The sequence below is a fragment of the Capra hircus genome, chromosome 1, assembly GCF_001704415.2.
Source record: "Capra hircus breed San Clemente chromosome 1, ASM170441v1, whole genome shotgun sequence".
In the NCBI taxonomy this organism is placed as follows: domain Eukaryota; kingdom Metazoa; phylum Chordata; class Mammalia; order Artiodactyla; family Bovidae; genus Capra; species Capra hircus.
In genome coordinates, this window is record NC_030808.1 from 44,905,730 (window position 1) to 44,922,339 (window position 16,610).

The 16,610-nt window shown below is 38.1% G+C and overlaps 1 protein-coding gene across 4 annotated transcripts in view; it reads left to right on the forward strand.

Annotated features, from left to right (window-relative positions):
* TFG (TRK-fused gene) overlaps positions 1,115–16,610 on the forward strand; it is a 33,242-nt gene continuing 17,746 nt past the window's right edge. For 3 of the 4 annotated variants that reach the window (XM_018060080.1, XM_018060147.1, XM_018060197.1), the window contains exons 1-4: positions 1,148–1,413; positions 5,524–5,750; positions 10,998–11,081; positions 16,321–16,467. In XM_018060080.1, the coding sequence (XP_017915569.1) occupies positions 5,567–5,750; positions 10,998–11,081; positions 16,321–16,467 (415 nt within the window). In that variant the 5' untranslated portion in view covers positions 1,148–1,413; positions 5,524–5,566. Of the gene's footprint in view, positions 1,414–5,523; positions 5,751–10,997; positions 11,082–16,320; positions 16,468–16,610 lie in introns of all 4 variants that reach the window. The other variant, XM_018060006.1, reaches the window with a different exon arrangement.

Sequence of the window (16,610 nt, forward strand, 5' to 3'; positions counted from 1 at the left end):
TGTGTGGTTTAATCCAATCTCAAACCATCTCAAAGACATCAGAATAGTATTACCAACAAAAGTTAGTTTCCCCAAATCTGCATCATTCAGTTCTAAATTACAAGCAATGAAGAACAAGTCTTTGGAGAAAATCTGGAACTTTTTTCATTCTTACTACAGTCTTTTGCTCTCCAAATGCTGCCAAGCAATTGCTCAAAGAATAATACATAGAATGTTGGAAAATAAATTTCTGAGGCAAAGAATTCTAAAATCACATATTTCACTGTGAAACATAATTTTTCATACTTACAACTGCAAAAATGTCACTCTTTACTAAAAGTACATAACTTCTCACCTTAAATTCATTTTACCTATCTGAGGAACTACCGAGGACCAAGTAAGTTCAAATTGATTTTTGCTCTTTATCTTAGCAAAAGTTTCCAGCAACTTTTAAAACAGCACTCCCCTCCCCATGCCGATTTCATCACGTATTCCCCTCTCCTCCCAAATTTCAGGCTTCAGTCTAAAGCCAGCATACTTCTTATATAAACACGCATATTGAAAACAAATGCTTTAGATAAATGAAAGGAGTATGTAACGCTCAAATATCTTATTTCCAAAATGTCTCTGGGATCCTTAATCCGTTTTAATTTCCTAGCCTTCACCTTTTACACACCCATAAAATCTGTCCTGTCTCGTAAACGCTGTTGGGAACTCCTTGTTCACAAACTGATTCATTCCCATTCCCCGCACAGTGCCTGACAAAGCGTAGGCGCCCAATAATGAATGAATGAGTTCGTAGAAGGAAGGCGGGGAAAAGGTTAGTCTTTTCGAGATAGGACTAGGAGAACTACAATGGCTACAAAACAACAAAAAAAACACAAACTTAGACAAACGCCTACTCTTGGATCTCAGAGTTCAGAAGACTAAATTACGTCCCGCCCACGGGCGAGAAACGGGAAATACTACTGTTCAGGAAAACCGGAAGTGCTTGGTCACGCCCCGCGCATGCGTGCATCCGTTCTGCGTGCACTTCCTACACTTATCCAGTCATCCAGTGAGAAAGCAGAGACTCAGACCCCTGCAGACCCCGGCGTGTTTAGTCCCCGCCCTATCGACGTTGCGCATGCGTCCTGGGTCGGTACGCTCGCTCCGAGGCGGAGCGAAAGGACAGATTTTCTTCTTATTCCCGCCCCTCTTCGTTCCCCACCTGCCACGTACTGGGCCTGAGCTCTCGCTAGGCTTGGTGGGTCAGTGCGATTGGTCGGGGCCCGCGCGAGTCTGCCAGCGAGGTGCGGCGGCCCCGGAGGGCAACCGAGTGGGCTGTGACCGCAGCCTTCCCCCAACGCCCCAGAGCTCGACGGTGGCGGCCTCGCACGGGGTCGGATCAGCGGAGACCCGCGGAGGGGCAGCAGTGGCGGCCTCGGGAAAACGGTATGGCCGCTGGGGACGGGGTCGCGGCCGAGTTCTCGGGCCAGGCGGGCGGGGAGACGTGTAAATGCTGAGAGGGCTTCGTTCGAACCGGCGAGCGCGGGGCGGGTGGGGTCGGAGGGATCTTGGGAAGGCGCTGGTGGCCGAGGACTGAGGCCGGGCCTGGCCGCGCCGGGCCTCGTCTCGAGGAGAGGCCACGGCGGGGGAGGGGTGGGGTCGGGGGGGTGGGGTGGGGGTGTCACTGGCCACCGTGGCCCCGAAGCGGACCTGTGGGGAGCTTTAGGAGGTGTTTGTGCCAGCAAGGGCATTTGTGTCGATCCCGCTTGGCTCCAAGGAGTCGGACAGCTGGAGGGAGCTGAGAGGGACTTCTGGAAATCTGGGGTGGTCCAGTGCCTAACCCTCAGAGGGGCTTGAAAGGGCGAGAAGTGGGGAGAATGGCGCCTATGGGAATTAGTTGATTGGGGGTCACCTGGGGAAGCCTTGTTCCTTGACTGTGTTAGTGCTTCATCAAGCGCCGTCTGGAGGCCAAACCCAGTCTAGTAGTGGTGATGACAACTAACTTTTCAAGAGTTTACTTTGCTAGGCAATGTGCTCAGTAGTTGAGATTCACAGTCTCATTTAATCGTCACAAGGATTCTTCCAAATATAGATATTCCCATTTTGCACTTGACGAAAGTGAGACTTTAAGAAGTATTTCCTGAGGTCACACAGCTAGTGGGAGAAATCTTTACCATCAACGCTGGCTCTGGTCAGGCAGAATTCGAGGCCCCTTGCATTCTTTGGAGTACTTGAGGGTTGGTTTCGTTTAGGGTTTCTTAAAGGAAATTTCTGCCCTCTGGAGTTGTCTAAGCAAATTCACTGAACAAGGGCCCTCACCACAGGGCTGGTGGAGCTGGAGGTTTGGTCACTGAACCTGGACCCTGGTTCAAAGAGGCAGGCTTTTTATGTGTTCCTTGGGCATGTCACTTTACTCTCCAGGTCTGAGAACAGTGTTCCTGTTGGAAGGTTTCATAAGTTAGTGGCCGAGTCATTTCAGAGGGAGTAGGGCAAAGACACGGTGAAAGGAGAAATGAAGAGCTGAAAAAGCTGTGAGGATGTCACCAGCAGCCCTGGGAACTAGTAGTTCGTAGCAGTCTCTACTTTGTGATGAGGCTAGAGAAAAAAAAGGACCTGGATTCTATTGTTACATAAAAAATAGGGTGATAGAATTTTCCCTGGAAGAGAGAATTTCAAGGTGCTTTTGTTTTTGTGAAAACCTGTTTTCTACCATGCCTTGTGGAGATGACTGCACAAAATAGAGACAGCCTTAGGAAAGAAGACCTGGTTCCTGGCCACAGGTAGTTTACAGTCCACGGGAAGCTAGCCAGTAAGTGAATTTGCAGGCAAACATGGCAGGTGTCAAGTATTTAAAAAGGGGCTCATATTTTCAGTCATTGGAACTGGGCAACAATTCCTTTATGATCAGAAGGATTATATCAATTATATTCATTGTTGGAAATGTCTCTAATTAGGGTTATGTCAGTTGTAGGGAGTCACCTCTAGCTAGTGTGAAGGCTTGACTTAGGAACTGACCTGATAGTACTGCCTTCTTTTAATCTATCAGAACTTTATCACTTGTCATTCATGTTTTGTTTAGGGAACAAAAAGTATTGAAAATCTTTACTTACTGTATGTCAGGCGCTATTCTAGAAGCTACTGAGAATAGGTAGTACTATCCTGCTGAAGCTAAACCCTGGTCTTTCAACTACATTGTTGATGGTTTACACATCCTGTAGGGAAGAGAAGATTACGTAGATTTTTTGAAGTTCCTTTTTGCTCTCAGGCTGCAAGGCAAACAAAGTGAAATCTTAACCATCTTACTGAAGTAACTATGCTTTGGAACTTGGCATGCAGTAGGTATTTAAGTGTTTGCCGAATGAAGAGGGCTGGTTTGGCTCACAGGTGAAGGGGTTGTATGGAGGTTTCAGTTAATCAAAGTCTTCAGGAAAAGTCCATTGTCAGAATTGGCAGATGAAACACTGACTGTATTCTCTTTTTATGTTAAGACAAGCATAGCATCTGGATGGTAGAACATAGTCCGCTCTGTTTTTAACTGACCTTAGAGTGTTATGTTCTGTATTTAATGCACCATTTTAAGATGGGCATTAAAGATTCATTCATAGAATTAATTTGTTCAGAGGATGGCAAGGGAGTCTAGAGACAATCATTTAATAAGTACTTAATTGGAAGGACATGTGGCATTTATATGAGGATACTAGGGCATTTATGTATACTATGGATTAAATAGGATTCATGAAAACTTCCTTCAAATATTTGAAGTGTTGGCATGTTGAGGGCCAGGTAGAGTGCTTTCACACACACACAAAGGAGCAGATGTAGAGAACTAGGAAAACTAAATATGTTAATAAAATAACACATTTAAGAGAAGAAAGCAGAATGCTGCTAGTAGAAAAGCAAAGTTTTGAAACCAGAATATGACCAGTAGGAAACGCTCTGTGGTTACAAATAATGTGTTCATGAGCATCTTGGTCTCAGAAAGAAGAGATAGGCCTTGAGAAGAAGAGATATTAACATATTAATTAAGTGAAAGTGTATTTTCTGTTATATAATAATGGTATAAATTACTAGAGACTGCAGACATTATTTTGAATTTAGGATTGCAAAGTCGTTATAGGAGAAGCACGCTGAATAACCTAAGATTAAAGTAAAACTCAAGAAGGCAGAATTCAATAGCAAGTTAGTATTTAGTTCTCTGACACTGTCTTGTTTTTAAGGGTGCTGTCTGATCACACATACTCAGGTTTGGGGATGGGAGTGTTACAGACGATGGAGAAACAATAGTGGACAGTCTTTTAGAAAGCTCAGGAGGATGTCACTGATTTGGTTTTTGTCCTCAAGTTCTGCAAATAGGAAAATTGGAGAAAATGCTCATGAGGTCTTTCTTATTTTAGCGAGAAAAATTTGAAACTATTTTAGTGTTCACACATACTTTCCTATTCAGGGTTAGCATTTAATATAGATAGGCTAGTAGGGTTTGGAAGCTAGTATTTAATGATTGTCCTTCCTTTAATGACTGTAGAATAATTAACTGTGCTAGGCACTGTTCTAGGCTCCAGAAATAACAGTGAACAAAAACATTTATCTCCCTATTTTCTAGTGGAAAAGAATAAAAATTAATACTTTTAAAATGTTTGATAGTGATGAGTGCTTTGCAGAAAATGAAGCTGAATAAGAAAGTGACAGTAAAGCCATTTTAAATTAGATGGCCAGGAAAAACTTCTGAGAAGTTAACATTTGATCAGAAATCTGAATCATGTGAGGGGTGTGAAAAGGGCTCAAGGTTAAGGAAGCAGCAAGTGCCAAGTCTTGAGAAGGAGATTGTAAAGTCCGAGTGTAGCAGAGTGGCCAGGAACAGAAGTGGGAAATGAGGTTAAATCAGATCATGACCTTGTAGTTCTGGCTTTTATCAAGAGTGAGATGAGACTCTATTGGAAGATTTTAAAGTAGTTATACTAGATTTTATTTAACAGGATAACTCTAATATGGTGAGGGTACCTTTGTTAAGCAAACAAAAGTAAAAGGCAGACAAATCAGTTAGGAGTCTTTTGCAGTAATCCAGGCAAGAGATGATGGTGGCTTGGATTAAGTTGATAGAGGTGAAGGGTTGGACTCTAGAGATATTTTAAAAGTTGTGGCAACTAGATTCATTGGTAATTTGGTATATGTAAGGTGTGTGGGAAAGAGAGGAACTAAGTTTTTTTTGTTTATCTTGAATGTCTTAGGAGAATTGTCATTAACAGAGATGGAGAAAACTGTAAGAGAAGCACATTTTGAGGGGAAGGTCAGGACTTTGATCTAGACATGTTAAGTAAGAAATCTAAATCAGATGAGCAGTTAAATATATGGGTAAAATAATAACAGACATAAAATAATAAAACTTATTTTCTTATGCACACAATAAAACCAGTTCCAGACCATTTTACCATAAATATGGTAACATTGGAACAGTGAATTTCCTTTGAAACTGAGTTTCTTAGATTCTAATAGGAGCTTTGCTTTTTAGCTTTTAAAATACCTTTTATAGCTATTTAATCATCAAGACCATTTTGTCAGTCTTTCTCTAGAGTTACATACATAGAACATCCTGGAGTCCACCATGAATGGGCAGTTGGATCTGAGTGGGAAACTAATCATCAAAGCTCAGCTTGGGGAGGATATTCGACGAATTCCCATTCATAATGAAGATATTACTTATGATGAATTAGTGCTAATGATGCAGCGAGTCTTCAGAGGAAAACTTCTGAGTAATGATGAAGTTACAATTAAATATAAAGATGAAGGTAAGAGTGTTTCTCAAGTTTTTAAAAGTCTAAGTATTTTATGTGTTCTTTTGCCTGTTTTTCATTGAACTCCGAATAAAAATTCTGTTTCCTCCTATGGTAATTGAGTACCACTTTCTTTTACTTAAGGGAATGCCCATGTAGTTAGTTATACTTATAAGTTAGAAATTTGCCAAGTGATTTATTATTAGAAGGGGGTTTTAAGTGATAGAATACTCTCACACATTTTTACAAGCCATTTGTTTTTATTTTATGCCTGTACAATTCTGGCTTCCTTTTTGCTTTAAAACCAAACTTGCACTCAAATTTCCTAAAGTGAAAGGGATGTTAGTCTGTTTTGAATGAGAAAGGATTCATGGTCAGCTAAGTATGGAAATGCTGTTTTTTTGGCAGGAATTTTCAGAGCATGTATTATGCTGAAGTACTTTCTCAGTGTATGTGGTGTTCCCGGGCTAATTTGACTACAGAACTTTTTATGGAGATAGATTTTACTTGACAAATATATCATCAACAGCATAGTGGAATTATATTAGTAGACTGTCATTTCTTTTCTTTTTTGGAAACATAAAGCATTTGTTTATTATTGCTATAATCAAGGCAAAATCTCTTTAAAAAATTGGCCTTGATAATGGAAATATAATCAGAATCATTATTACTGCATTTACAGTTTGTTCTCTGCTGTTCGGACCGCAGGGTTTCACACCTGCCTCAGTAGACTCTATTTTCTTTTGACCTGTCGTCTTTGTTAACATCTCTAGTGAAATTGGGCTTTAGGTGGTTACCAGTTATCTTTATTACTGCTGAATTTGTTTCCAGTCTGTTTCCTCTTGATCTCAACACTTGGCACTGGTATCCACAGCATCGTTTTATACTCTTATTTCTCTGACACTGTGCTGTATCAGTTTTTCTTATCCCTAATAGCTTCTTTGTTTTTCTCTGTGTGTCGGTTTAAAGTAATGTCAGCTGTTAGAATAAAAACCTTAAAACCTTAGTGGTTTAACACTCAAGAAATCATTCAGGGGCCCAGGTTGACGAAGCTCTGAGATCTTCAGTACATGGCTTACAAGCTCACCTTGAGCATCTGCATTCAGCAAGCAGATGCATGAAGATGGAGTGTAGAGGATCACATGGGAGATTGTACTCTCTAGGCCTTGAGGTGCTTTATATCATTTCAGCTCACATCACATTGACCAGACCCCAGTCACATGACTGTGCTGAGATGTTAGCGGGTTGGGAACTGTCCCTGGTTGGATAGCCACTTTCCAACAACTTACCCTGTGGAAGGGAAGTATAAATCACTGATGATCAATTAAGCCAATTATTTCACTAGAGGTGTAATATGCCTTTCATTTTTTCAATATTTCATATAATGTTGAAAAGTGAACGTGTGAGACGCTCAGTCGTGTCTGACTCTCTGCAACCCCATGGACTGTAGCCTGCCAGGCTCCTCTGTTTATGGAATTCTCCAGGTAAGAATACTGGAGTGGATAGTTAGATCCCCCTCCAGGGGATCCCTGACCCAAGGATTGAACTCACATCTCTTATGTCTCCTGCATTGGCAGGCAGATTCTTTACCAGCTGAGTCATAGGGGAAGCCCCTTCGTCTAATGTTACCCAAAACTAATTTTCGAGTTTAGGAACAAAAAAAGGAGAGCGTTTTCTTCTTATTCTTTTCCCTAGTAACGGACTCCAGGAGTTGGTGATGGACAGGGAGGCCTGGTGTGCTGCGGTTCATGGGGTCGCAAAGAGTCAGACACAACTGAGCGACTGAACTGAACTCGTAACGTCATCTGTTTACAATACATTGATTATCCTGTTTGGCTTCCAGATATGTGCGTAAATGTGATCAGTTTGTTCTTTTTTTTGTTTGACTTTACAACTCAAGTTTTTAATGGTTTTACCTGAGATGATTTGCTCTTACCTCAAAGCTGGCAATGGACTTGGGCAAACTCCGGGAGATAGTGGGGGACAGGGAGGCCTGGTGTGCTGCAGTCCATGGAGTTATAAAGAGTTGGACATGACTTAGTGACTGAACAAAACCTGAGATGATTCGCTCTTACCTCAGAGTTGGCATGTCTTAAACTAACTTCACTGGTTTTTTTTTTTTTTTTTTTTAGTTTTTTATTTTTTAAATTTTAAAATCTTTAATTCTTACATGTGTTCCCAAACATGAACCCCCTCCCACCTCCCTCCCCATAACATCTCTCTGGGTCATCCGCATGCACCAGCCCCAAGCATGTTGTATCCTGCGTCAGACATAGACTGGCGATTTAATTCTAACATGATAGTATACATGTTAGAATGCCATTCTCCCAAATCATCCCACCCTCTCCCTCTCCCTCTGAGTCCAAAAGTCCGCTATACACATCTGTGTCTTTTTTGCTGTCTTGCATACAGGGTCGTCATTGCCATCTTCCTAAATTCCATATATATGTGTTAGTATACTGTATTGGTGTTTTTCTTTCTGGCTTACTTCACTCTGTATAATCGGCTCCAGTTTCATCCATCTCATTAGAACTGATTCAAATGAATTCTTTTTTACGGCTGAGTAATACTCCATTGTGTATATGTACCACAGCTTTCTTATCCATTCATCTGCTGATGGACATCTAGGTTGTTTCCATGTCCTGGCTATTATAAACAGTGCTGCGATGAACATTGGGGTACATGTGTCTCTTTCAATTCTGGTTTCCTCGGTGTGTATGCCCAGCAGTGGGATTGCTGGGTCGTAAGGTAGTTCTATTTGCAATTTTTTAAGGAATCTCCACACTGTTCTCCATAGTGGCTGTACTAGTTTGCATTCCCACCAACAGTGTAGGAGGGTTCCCTTTTCTCCACACCCTCTCCAGCATTTATTGCTTGCAGATTTTTGGATCGCAGCCATTCTGACTGGTGTGAAGTGGTACCTCATTGTGGTTTTGATTTGCATTTCTCTGATAATGAGTGATGTTGAGCATCTTTTCATGTGTTTGTTAGCCATCCGTATGTCTTCTTTGGAGAAATGTCTATTTAGTTCTTTGGCCTATTTTTTGATTGGGTCGTTTATTTTTCTGGAATTGAGCTGCATAAGTTGCTTGTATATTTTTGAGATTAGTTGTTTGTCAGTTGCTTCATTTGCTATTATTTTCTCCCATTCAGAAGGCTGTCTTTTCACCTTGCTTATATTTTCCTTTGTTGTGCAGAAGCTTTTAATTTTAATTAGATCCCATTTGTTTATTTTTGCTTTTATTTCCAGAATTCTGGGAGGTGGATCATAGAGGATCCTGCTGTGATGTATGTCTGAGAGTGTTTTGCCTATGTTCTCCTCTAGGAGTTTTATAGTTTCTGATCTTACATTTAGATCTTTAATCCATTTTGAGTTTATTTTTGTGTGCGGTGTTAGAAAGTGATCTAGTTTCATTCTTTTACAAGTGGTTGACCAGTTTTCCCAGCACCACTTGTTAAAGAGATTGTCTTTACTGCATTGTATATTCTTGCCTCCTTTGTCAAAGATAAGGTGTCCATATGTGTGTGGATTTATCTCTGGGCTTTCTGTTTTGTTCCATTGATCTATATGTCTGTCTTTGTGCCAGTACCATACTGTCTTGATGACTGTGGCTTTGTAGTAGAGCCTGAAGTCGGGCAAATTGATTCCTCCAGTTCCATTCTTCTTTCTCAAGATTGCTTTGGCTATTCGAGGTTTTTTGTATTTCCATACAAATCTTGAAATTATTTGTTCTAGTTCCGTGAAAAATGTGGCTGGTAGCTTGATAGGGATTGCATTGAATTTGTAAATTGCTTTGGGTAGTATACTCATTTTCACTATATTGATTCTTCCGATCCATGAACATGGTATATTTCTCCATCTATTAGTGTCCTCTTTGATTTCTTTCATCAGTGTTTTATAGTTTTCTATATATAGGTCTTTAGTTTCTTTAACTTCACTGTTTTAATGCCTTTCTTTTAACTCATTTTTGTTTGCAGAAGGGTCAGCCAACTCCTTCTTTAAAGGATCACATAATATTTTAGAATTGTGGGTCCTATAAGGCCTTGCTAATCTTTTTTCTAGAACTTGTTAAAAATATAAAAACTATCCTTAGTTTGAATTCTTTAAGCCAGAATTTATCCATTGATTGCAGTTTGTAACTCCCTAGCTTAGGGTGTCCTCGTTGTTGAAACTGTCTTCTACATCTGGTTATCACATTGAATTTGTTTTTCATTGTGTTTTTGAGTGCTTTTTTAAATTATACAGATTTGTGTTCCATAGACTGTATTGGGTACTAGTTTAGAGAGCTGACTAGGTAAAGAGTTCCTGATGTCATAGGTACTCTTATTTCTGTTGGGAAAATCAGAAAAGAAAAAGACCAGTTATAGAAAATTTCCTTCTTTTACATATGTACTTAAAAATATGTTTATGAGTAGAATCCCTAAAGTTGAGCATTAGATGTGTGTGTTGTTAAAAAAAAAAAAAAAAACAAAAAACACTGGTCTGCTGTAAAGAGATGATAAAACTCTCAGTTATGGCTTTTATTGCCATCTTTATCCAAAATAACTGGCCTAATCAGTGTTAAAATTGTGTGTCTGTGAGGATACCTTGCAATGGCTTCTCTTCTGTTCTTTCTCTAGCCTTTTATTTCCTAGCCCTTTGAAAGGTTTTGAATAGGCAATTGATATGCTGATTATAGTATTCTTTATCCTTGGGATCCAGGGGATTTCAGAATCTTGTGTACATGAATATTTTTCCTGAGGAGAATTGATGGTTTTCATCTCAGTGTTGAGATGATTGGAGACCTGAAAGGCTCAACTGTCTACCCATTATTAGAACAATTTTGCAGAAAATTTTGCAACCTTTTTCGTTACTGTCATATGTGGCTTTCCCTCCGTTTGTGTCAGTGGTGTTTTACTGTACTTAGAATTAAAATTGAACCTTGAGAATTATTATTACCTTGATTTCTGATAAATATATTTAAATACTTTCGAATAGAAAAGATTTCAATCTAAACTGTAATTTCCTCCAGGTGATTAGTAAAAGATTACATTAATCTTAGCTATGTGTTGGCTCGTCTTATGAGAATAAGATAAATATTTTGCTATGAAAGAAATAAAATTAATTTAGTATCCTTTTGGATAAATACATCTTCCCTAGATCCTTTATGCTTAAAGGTTTTATGGAATATTCTCTATGTTCTGTGATCCACATTTTGCATTTTAATTGATACATATCCTAGCTTACTACTGATGCAAATCTGAAATTTTTATTTGTTTCAGATGGAGATCTTATAACAATTTTTGATAGTTCTGACCTTTCCTTTGCAATTCAGTGTAGTAGAATACTGAAACTGACATTATTTGGTAAGTGCTAAACTTTCTAATATATTTACTCTTCTTTGTATTTTTATGAAATACTTTTTAGTTTATTCCTTTTAAAGATTCAAAATTAAGTGATAATTTTTTCTTCTATATCAGAATTTTTAAATTTTAAGGCTTAACTATATTCTTTGAAGATTAATAGAAAGTAGACGTATTTTAAATAACCCATCTGCTGTTACCTTAAATAGTAATATATGCCAGTTGTGTAAGTGTTTCCAGGATTGAAAATAATTTCTGGGTTAAAACTGCAATTTAGTTTAGTTCATTAAGAATATATAATTGTTTTCCAATGTAGTATGTTTTTACTTATTCTCAGGGTTTAATGGATAGGACTGATACATGAGTTTGAGCAAGCTCCAGGAGTTGGTGATGGACAGGGAGACTTGGTGTGCTACAGTCTGTGGGGTCGCAAAGAGTCGGACACGACTAAGCGACAGAACTGATACTTTTTTTAGACATTATTTTTTAAGGAGTATTTTAAGATCTGAGATAGTTCTGATTAAAAAAACAAAAACATAAGACTAAATTTAATCTTATAGATTTTATTTCCTTACAGATCATGACAGATTTGCAAGGCAGAACACTAAAGGGAAAAGATAGAAATGATTGCGAAGTTAAAGTAGTAGCATGATTATATGAAAAAAGTGGACTTTTTTCCTGGATGTTTTGGTTAGCATTTTTAAAAATTATGTAGCACTAACACACAGTTCCGTGAAATAGGATCAGTGGCCAGTTGATTTAATTTGTATTTATTTCATCTCCATCTAAGAAGGAGTGTATGAATCACTTTAAAATGATAAGAACAAAAACTACTAAATTAAAAAAAAATAAAACATATCTCTTCCTACAATATTGAGTCTTAAAATACCTAACCACTTTTGGCCAGCTATCAGGCATTAGGTAAACTGAAAATCTTCATCTCAGAAACACTGAGAATGTACTGGATAAATGATACTGAATATATTTTTTGAATTACACACCTGAGCTTGCTCAGGAATGTGAGGAAGATGTCAGGAACCAAAATATAATTGAAATTAAAAACCAGGGCCATAAGTACCAAAAGCTGAGGCTTGAGATTCTTTTGGTGGTGATGGTGAAGCTTTTAGTCTGCATAATCTAAGGACTTGTCACTTGGTGTTTACATGGTGTAGGTCTTGGGTCCTAGACCCTCAATGACTATACTCTCAAAAAGCAGATTGTAGAAGAAAAATCTCTCTTCATTGGCAGAAGAAAAGTCAAGAAACTGATAAAGAAACTCTCATATATCCTCAGCTATCAGGGGTTTGTGAAGGCTCTCTTAAGGGTTTATAACCATGGTCCTTTGGGAACTCCCAAACCCGGATACCACCATGAAAAGTGTAAGAAACAAAGGCAAAAATCTTCTCTGGAGGGTATATGTTCTCAATTCAAATAACATAGGCTTCTCGAAGATAAAATCCTGTTGATGAACTTAAGAGTTCAAAACTGTAGGACTCATGAAACATCCATGTAAATAAGAAACAATGGGTACAACTAATAGTGGGATTGGATTTCTAAGAACTTGGTAAAAGTGTTAATAAAATATGTATTGTTATTAGACATAAAAGAAGAAATAAGAATATAAGAACTATGCATTATGGAAAAAACATAAAAACTTAAGGTAGATAAACAACAAGAATCTATTGTATAGGGAATTATATTAAATATCTTGCAAGAACTTATAATGGAAAAGAATCTGAAAAAAGAATATACACGTATATGTGTGTATAACTGAATCATTTTCCTGCACACCTGAAAAAGGAAAAATCTGTAATCATAAGAGAACTGTTAATACTCTTCTCTCCAAAACTGATAAATCAAGCAGCCTCAACATTTAAGCAAAACAGATACAGGCTTGATCGTGTGCGTCTAGCAATCAGGGGCAGGATTCAGTTTTGTTTTGGTGCATTTGCACATTTATAAAAGTTGACCATCTGCTAGGTTTTCCAGTGACTCAGTAAGTATCAGAGAAGGAATATGTTAGAGATCATTTTCTCGGTTTCATTAGAAACTATTGGGCAAAAAAGATAACCCAAACTCCCATATTTTTGCAGATAAAAATATGCTTTTAAGTAACATACCATAGAAGAAATCATATTAGGAATTAGATTTCTAATTAGTGATGACTTTGACATGACAAAGTTTTTAGAGTGTGCTAAAGCTAAATACAAAAGGGATAGTGTAAGTCCAGATAACTTAGAAAAAAGAAAATAATAAAAAGCAGAAATGAACTAGAAGTTGGGGGAATTGATGGGATCAGCAATTTTGAAGATATATAACTAGCAAACCTCTCAAGTTTACTGTTTTTAAAAAAACAACAGAAGTAAGCAGTATTAGGAGTGAAAGGGAGTTTAACCTCAAATATTAATACTTGCTGTGAAGGAGAATGAGCACCTTGGAGACAATAGCATGTCAGTAAAAATGTGTTAGAAAGGATATTTGTAGGGCAGAGATCAAATTGCTAACATCCACTGGATCATGGAAAAAGCAAGAGAGTTCCAGAAAAACATCTATTTCTGCTTTATTGACTATGCCAAAGCCTTTGACTGTGTGGATCACAAGAAACTGTGGAAAATTCTGAAAGAGATGGGAATGCCAGACCACCTGACCTGCCTCTTGAGAAACCTGTATGCAGGTCAGGAAGCAACAGTTAGAACTGGACATGGAACAACAGACTGGTTCCAAATAGGAAAAGGAGTACGTCAAGGCTGTATATTGTCACCCTGCTTATTTAACTTATATGCAGAGTACATCATGAGAAATGCTGGGCTAGAAGAAGCACAAGCTGGAATCAAGATTGCCGGGAGAAATATCAATAACCTCAGATATGCAGATGACACCACCCTTATGGCAGAAAGTGAAGAGGAACAAAAAAGCCTCTTGATGAAAGTGAAAATGGAGAATGAAAAAGTTGGCTTAAAGCTCAACATTCAGAAAATGAAGATCATGGCATCTGGTCCCATCGCTTCATGGGAAATAGATGGGGAAACAGTGGAAACAGTGTCAGACTATCTTTTGGGACTCCAAAATCACTGCAGATGGTGACTGCAGCCATGAAATTAAAAGACTGCAGCTTACTTCTTGGAAGGAAAGTTATGACCAACCTAGATAGCATTTTGAAAAGCAGAGACATTACTTTGCCAACAAAGGTCCATCTAGTCAAGGCTGTGGTTTTTCCAGTGGTCATGTATGGATGTGAGAGTTGGACTGTGAAGAAAGCTGAGCGCTGAAGAATTGATGCTTTTGAACTGTGGTGTTGGAGAAGACTCTTGAGAGTCCCTTGGAGTGCAAGGAGATCCAACCAGTCCATTCGGAAGGAGATCAGTCCTAGGTGTTCTTTGGAAGGAATGATGCAAAAGCTGAAACTGCAGTACTTCGGCCACCTCATGCAAAGAGTTGACTCATTGGAAAAGACTGATGCTGGGAGGGATTGGGGGCAGGAAGAAAAGGGGATGAGATGGCTGGATGGCATCACCGACTTGATGGATGTGAGTTTGAATGAACTCAGGGAGATGGTGATGGACAGGGAGGCCTGGCGTGCTGCGATTCATGGGGTCTCAAAGAGTCGGACATGACTGAGCGACTGAACTGAACTGAACTGAGTTTGTGTTAGATGCTTTTGCATAAGGTTGAAGGAATGGGGCTTTGCTCTAGATTGGCTGTTGTCAGGAAGTAGGGGTAGTCCTATGATTAGGTAGTAATCCCATGATTTATGATTTACCTATTAGGTAGTAGTCCTATGATTTATCTTACTAAATCTTATCCAGAAGATATAGGGAGTGAATTGAGGCAAGCTTGCAATTGGTAAAATAGCATCACTCATAATTAGCCAGGGATGTTTGGTCATTTTTGTGACATTCTGGTCAATGTTCTTCTGTCTGAGTTCTCACATGATTATGGACTGGCTTTCTTTTTTGTCTTGGGCTATATCAGTCCCAGACTGATCTTTAATGATAGTTGGTGGTGTTCTTTATTTGCTTAAAAAAAAAAGATTTATTGAGATGCAGTTGATGTACTGTTGGTCTGTTCTGAAATTGTTTATGTTCAGAAACCTACGTGTGAATACCATGCCAGCTTAGAGCAACACAAAAGCCTGTCTTACACTACAGGGCCAGTTCTTAGCTTTCAGGAGCTGCTTTTCTTCTTTTCAGCTATTAAAGGAAAAACAGTAATACCCAGTAAAAGCCAGTAATTGATACAGGCAGGAAATTATATTGAACTTTCTCATAAATATATAGGTAGTATGTAAAATACTGGTGGATTAGCTTTTAAAAGCTTGTATTGGTTTGATATTTGAAATATTCTACAAAAAATCTCCTTGAACCTTTATTTTCAAGTAGATGTCCATTTCTAATTTGATGTTTCAGGAATTATAAATATGTAAGAGATATATATATATACACACACACACACACACAAATTGTCAGTATATAAAATGCATTAAAAAGTTTGATTTTTTTAATTAATAATCTCAGTGATGACAGTCTTTGTTGCTGGAAGACGGATCTTTTTTTAATTTTAGTTAGCTGAAAGTCATTTGGATAAAATGGGTAATTAAATGAAGGAATATTAACCTTTTAAAAAAAAGCCCAATGATTTTTGAATAATTGAATTTTTCTAGCTTGTGTGTTTCTTTTAAAGTAACTACTTTGAAAGACAGTGAGTGATGACGTGAAGTTGTAAATTCTGCATATTTTTTAAAGAGGTTACATTTTATTTAGGGCAGTTATTTTAGGTAACTAATTTTTTGGGGGGCGGGTCAGAAGTAGGCAAGAAAGATAACAGACCTACAGTCATATTATACTTTTAATAAAGTGTTTATTGTCTTATTTCAAGGCTAAAAAAAAAATTGTGTGAGGTAAAATGAGCTTTTGAAGGTACATAATTTCTATTAAAGCTTTTTGCAATTTTACTTTATTTCACTGTAGTTGAATTCTTTAATGAGTTTTTTGGGGGCGGGGCTTATAGGTCATAAGCCATAGATCATCAGCAAAGACTGATGAATATTTACTCCTTCCAAAAATAAATTAGCAATGAAAATCCTTTCCTTAAAAAGTTATTTGAATGATATCAATAGGTATCTTGTTTGAGTTCAACTTTTTAAAGAAGTTAATTTTGATTTTTCCTTGTTACATATAATTCTACTGATATATTTATTCAGGAATATTTCCTAAGTTTAAGAAAATGAATGCTTTTATTCCAGTTAATGGCCAACCAAGACCCCTTGAATCAAGTCAGGTGAAATATCTTCGTCGAGAACTGATAGAACTCCGAAATAAAGTGAATCGCTTACTGGATAGCTTGGAACCACCTGGAGAACCAGGCCCATCTTCCAGCATTCCTGAAAACGGTAGACCATGAAGCCATTTTATTCTGATTTATCCTTCTTATGACTTTTTGCACATTTAAAAAAAAATTCAACAGGAGTAAAATGGCACCTCCATTGTCATTCTTTCATAGTTCTATGTCTGTGCTAATATTCAATATCTGTTT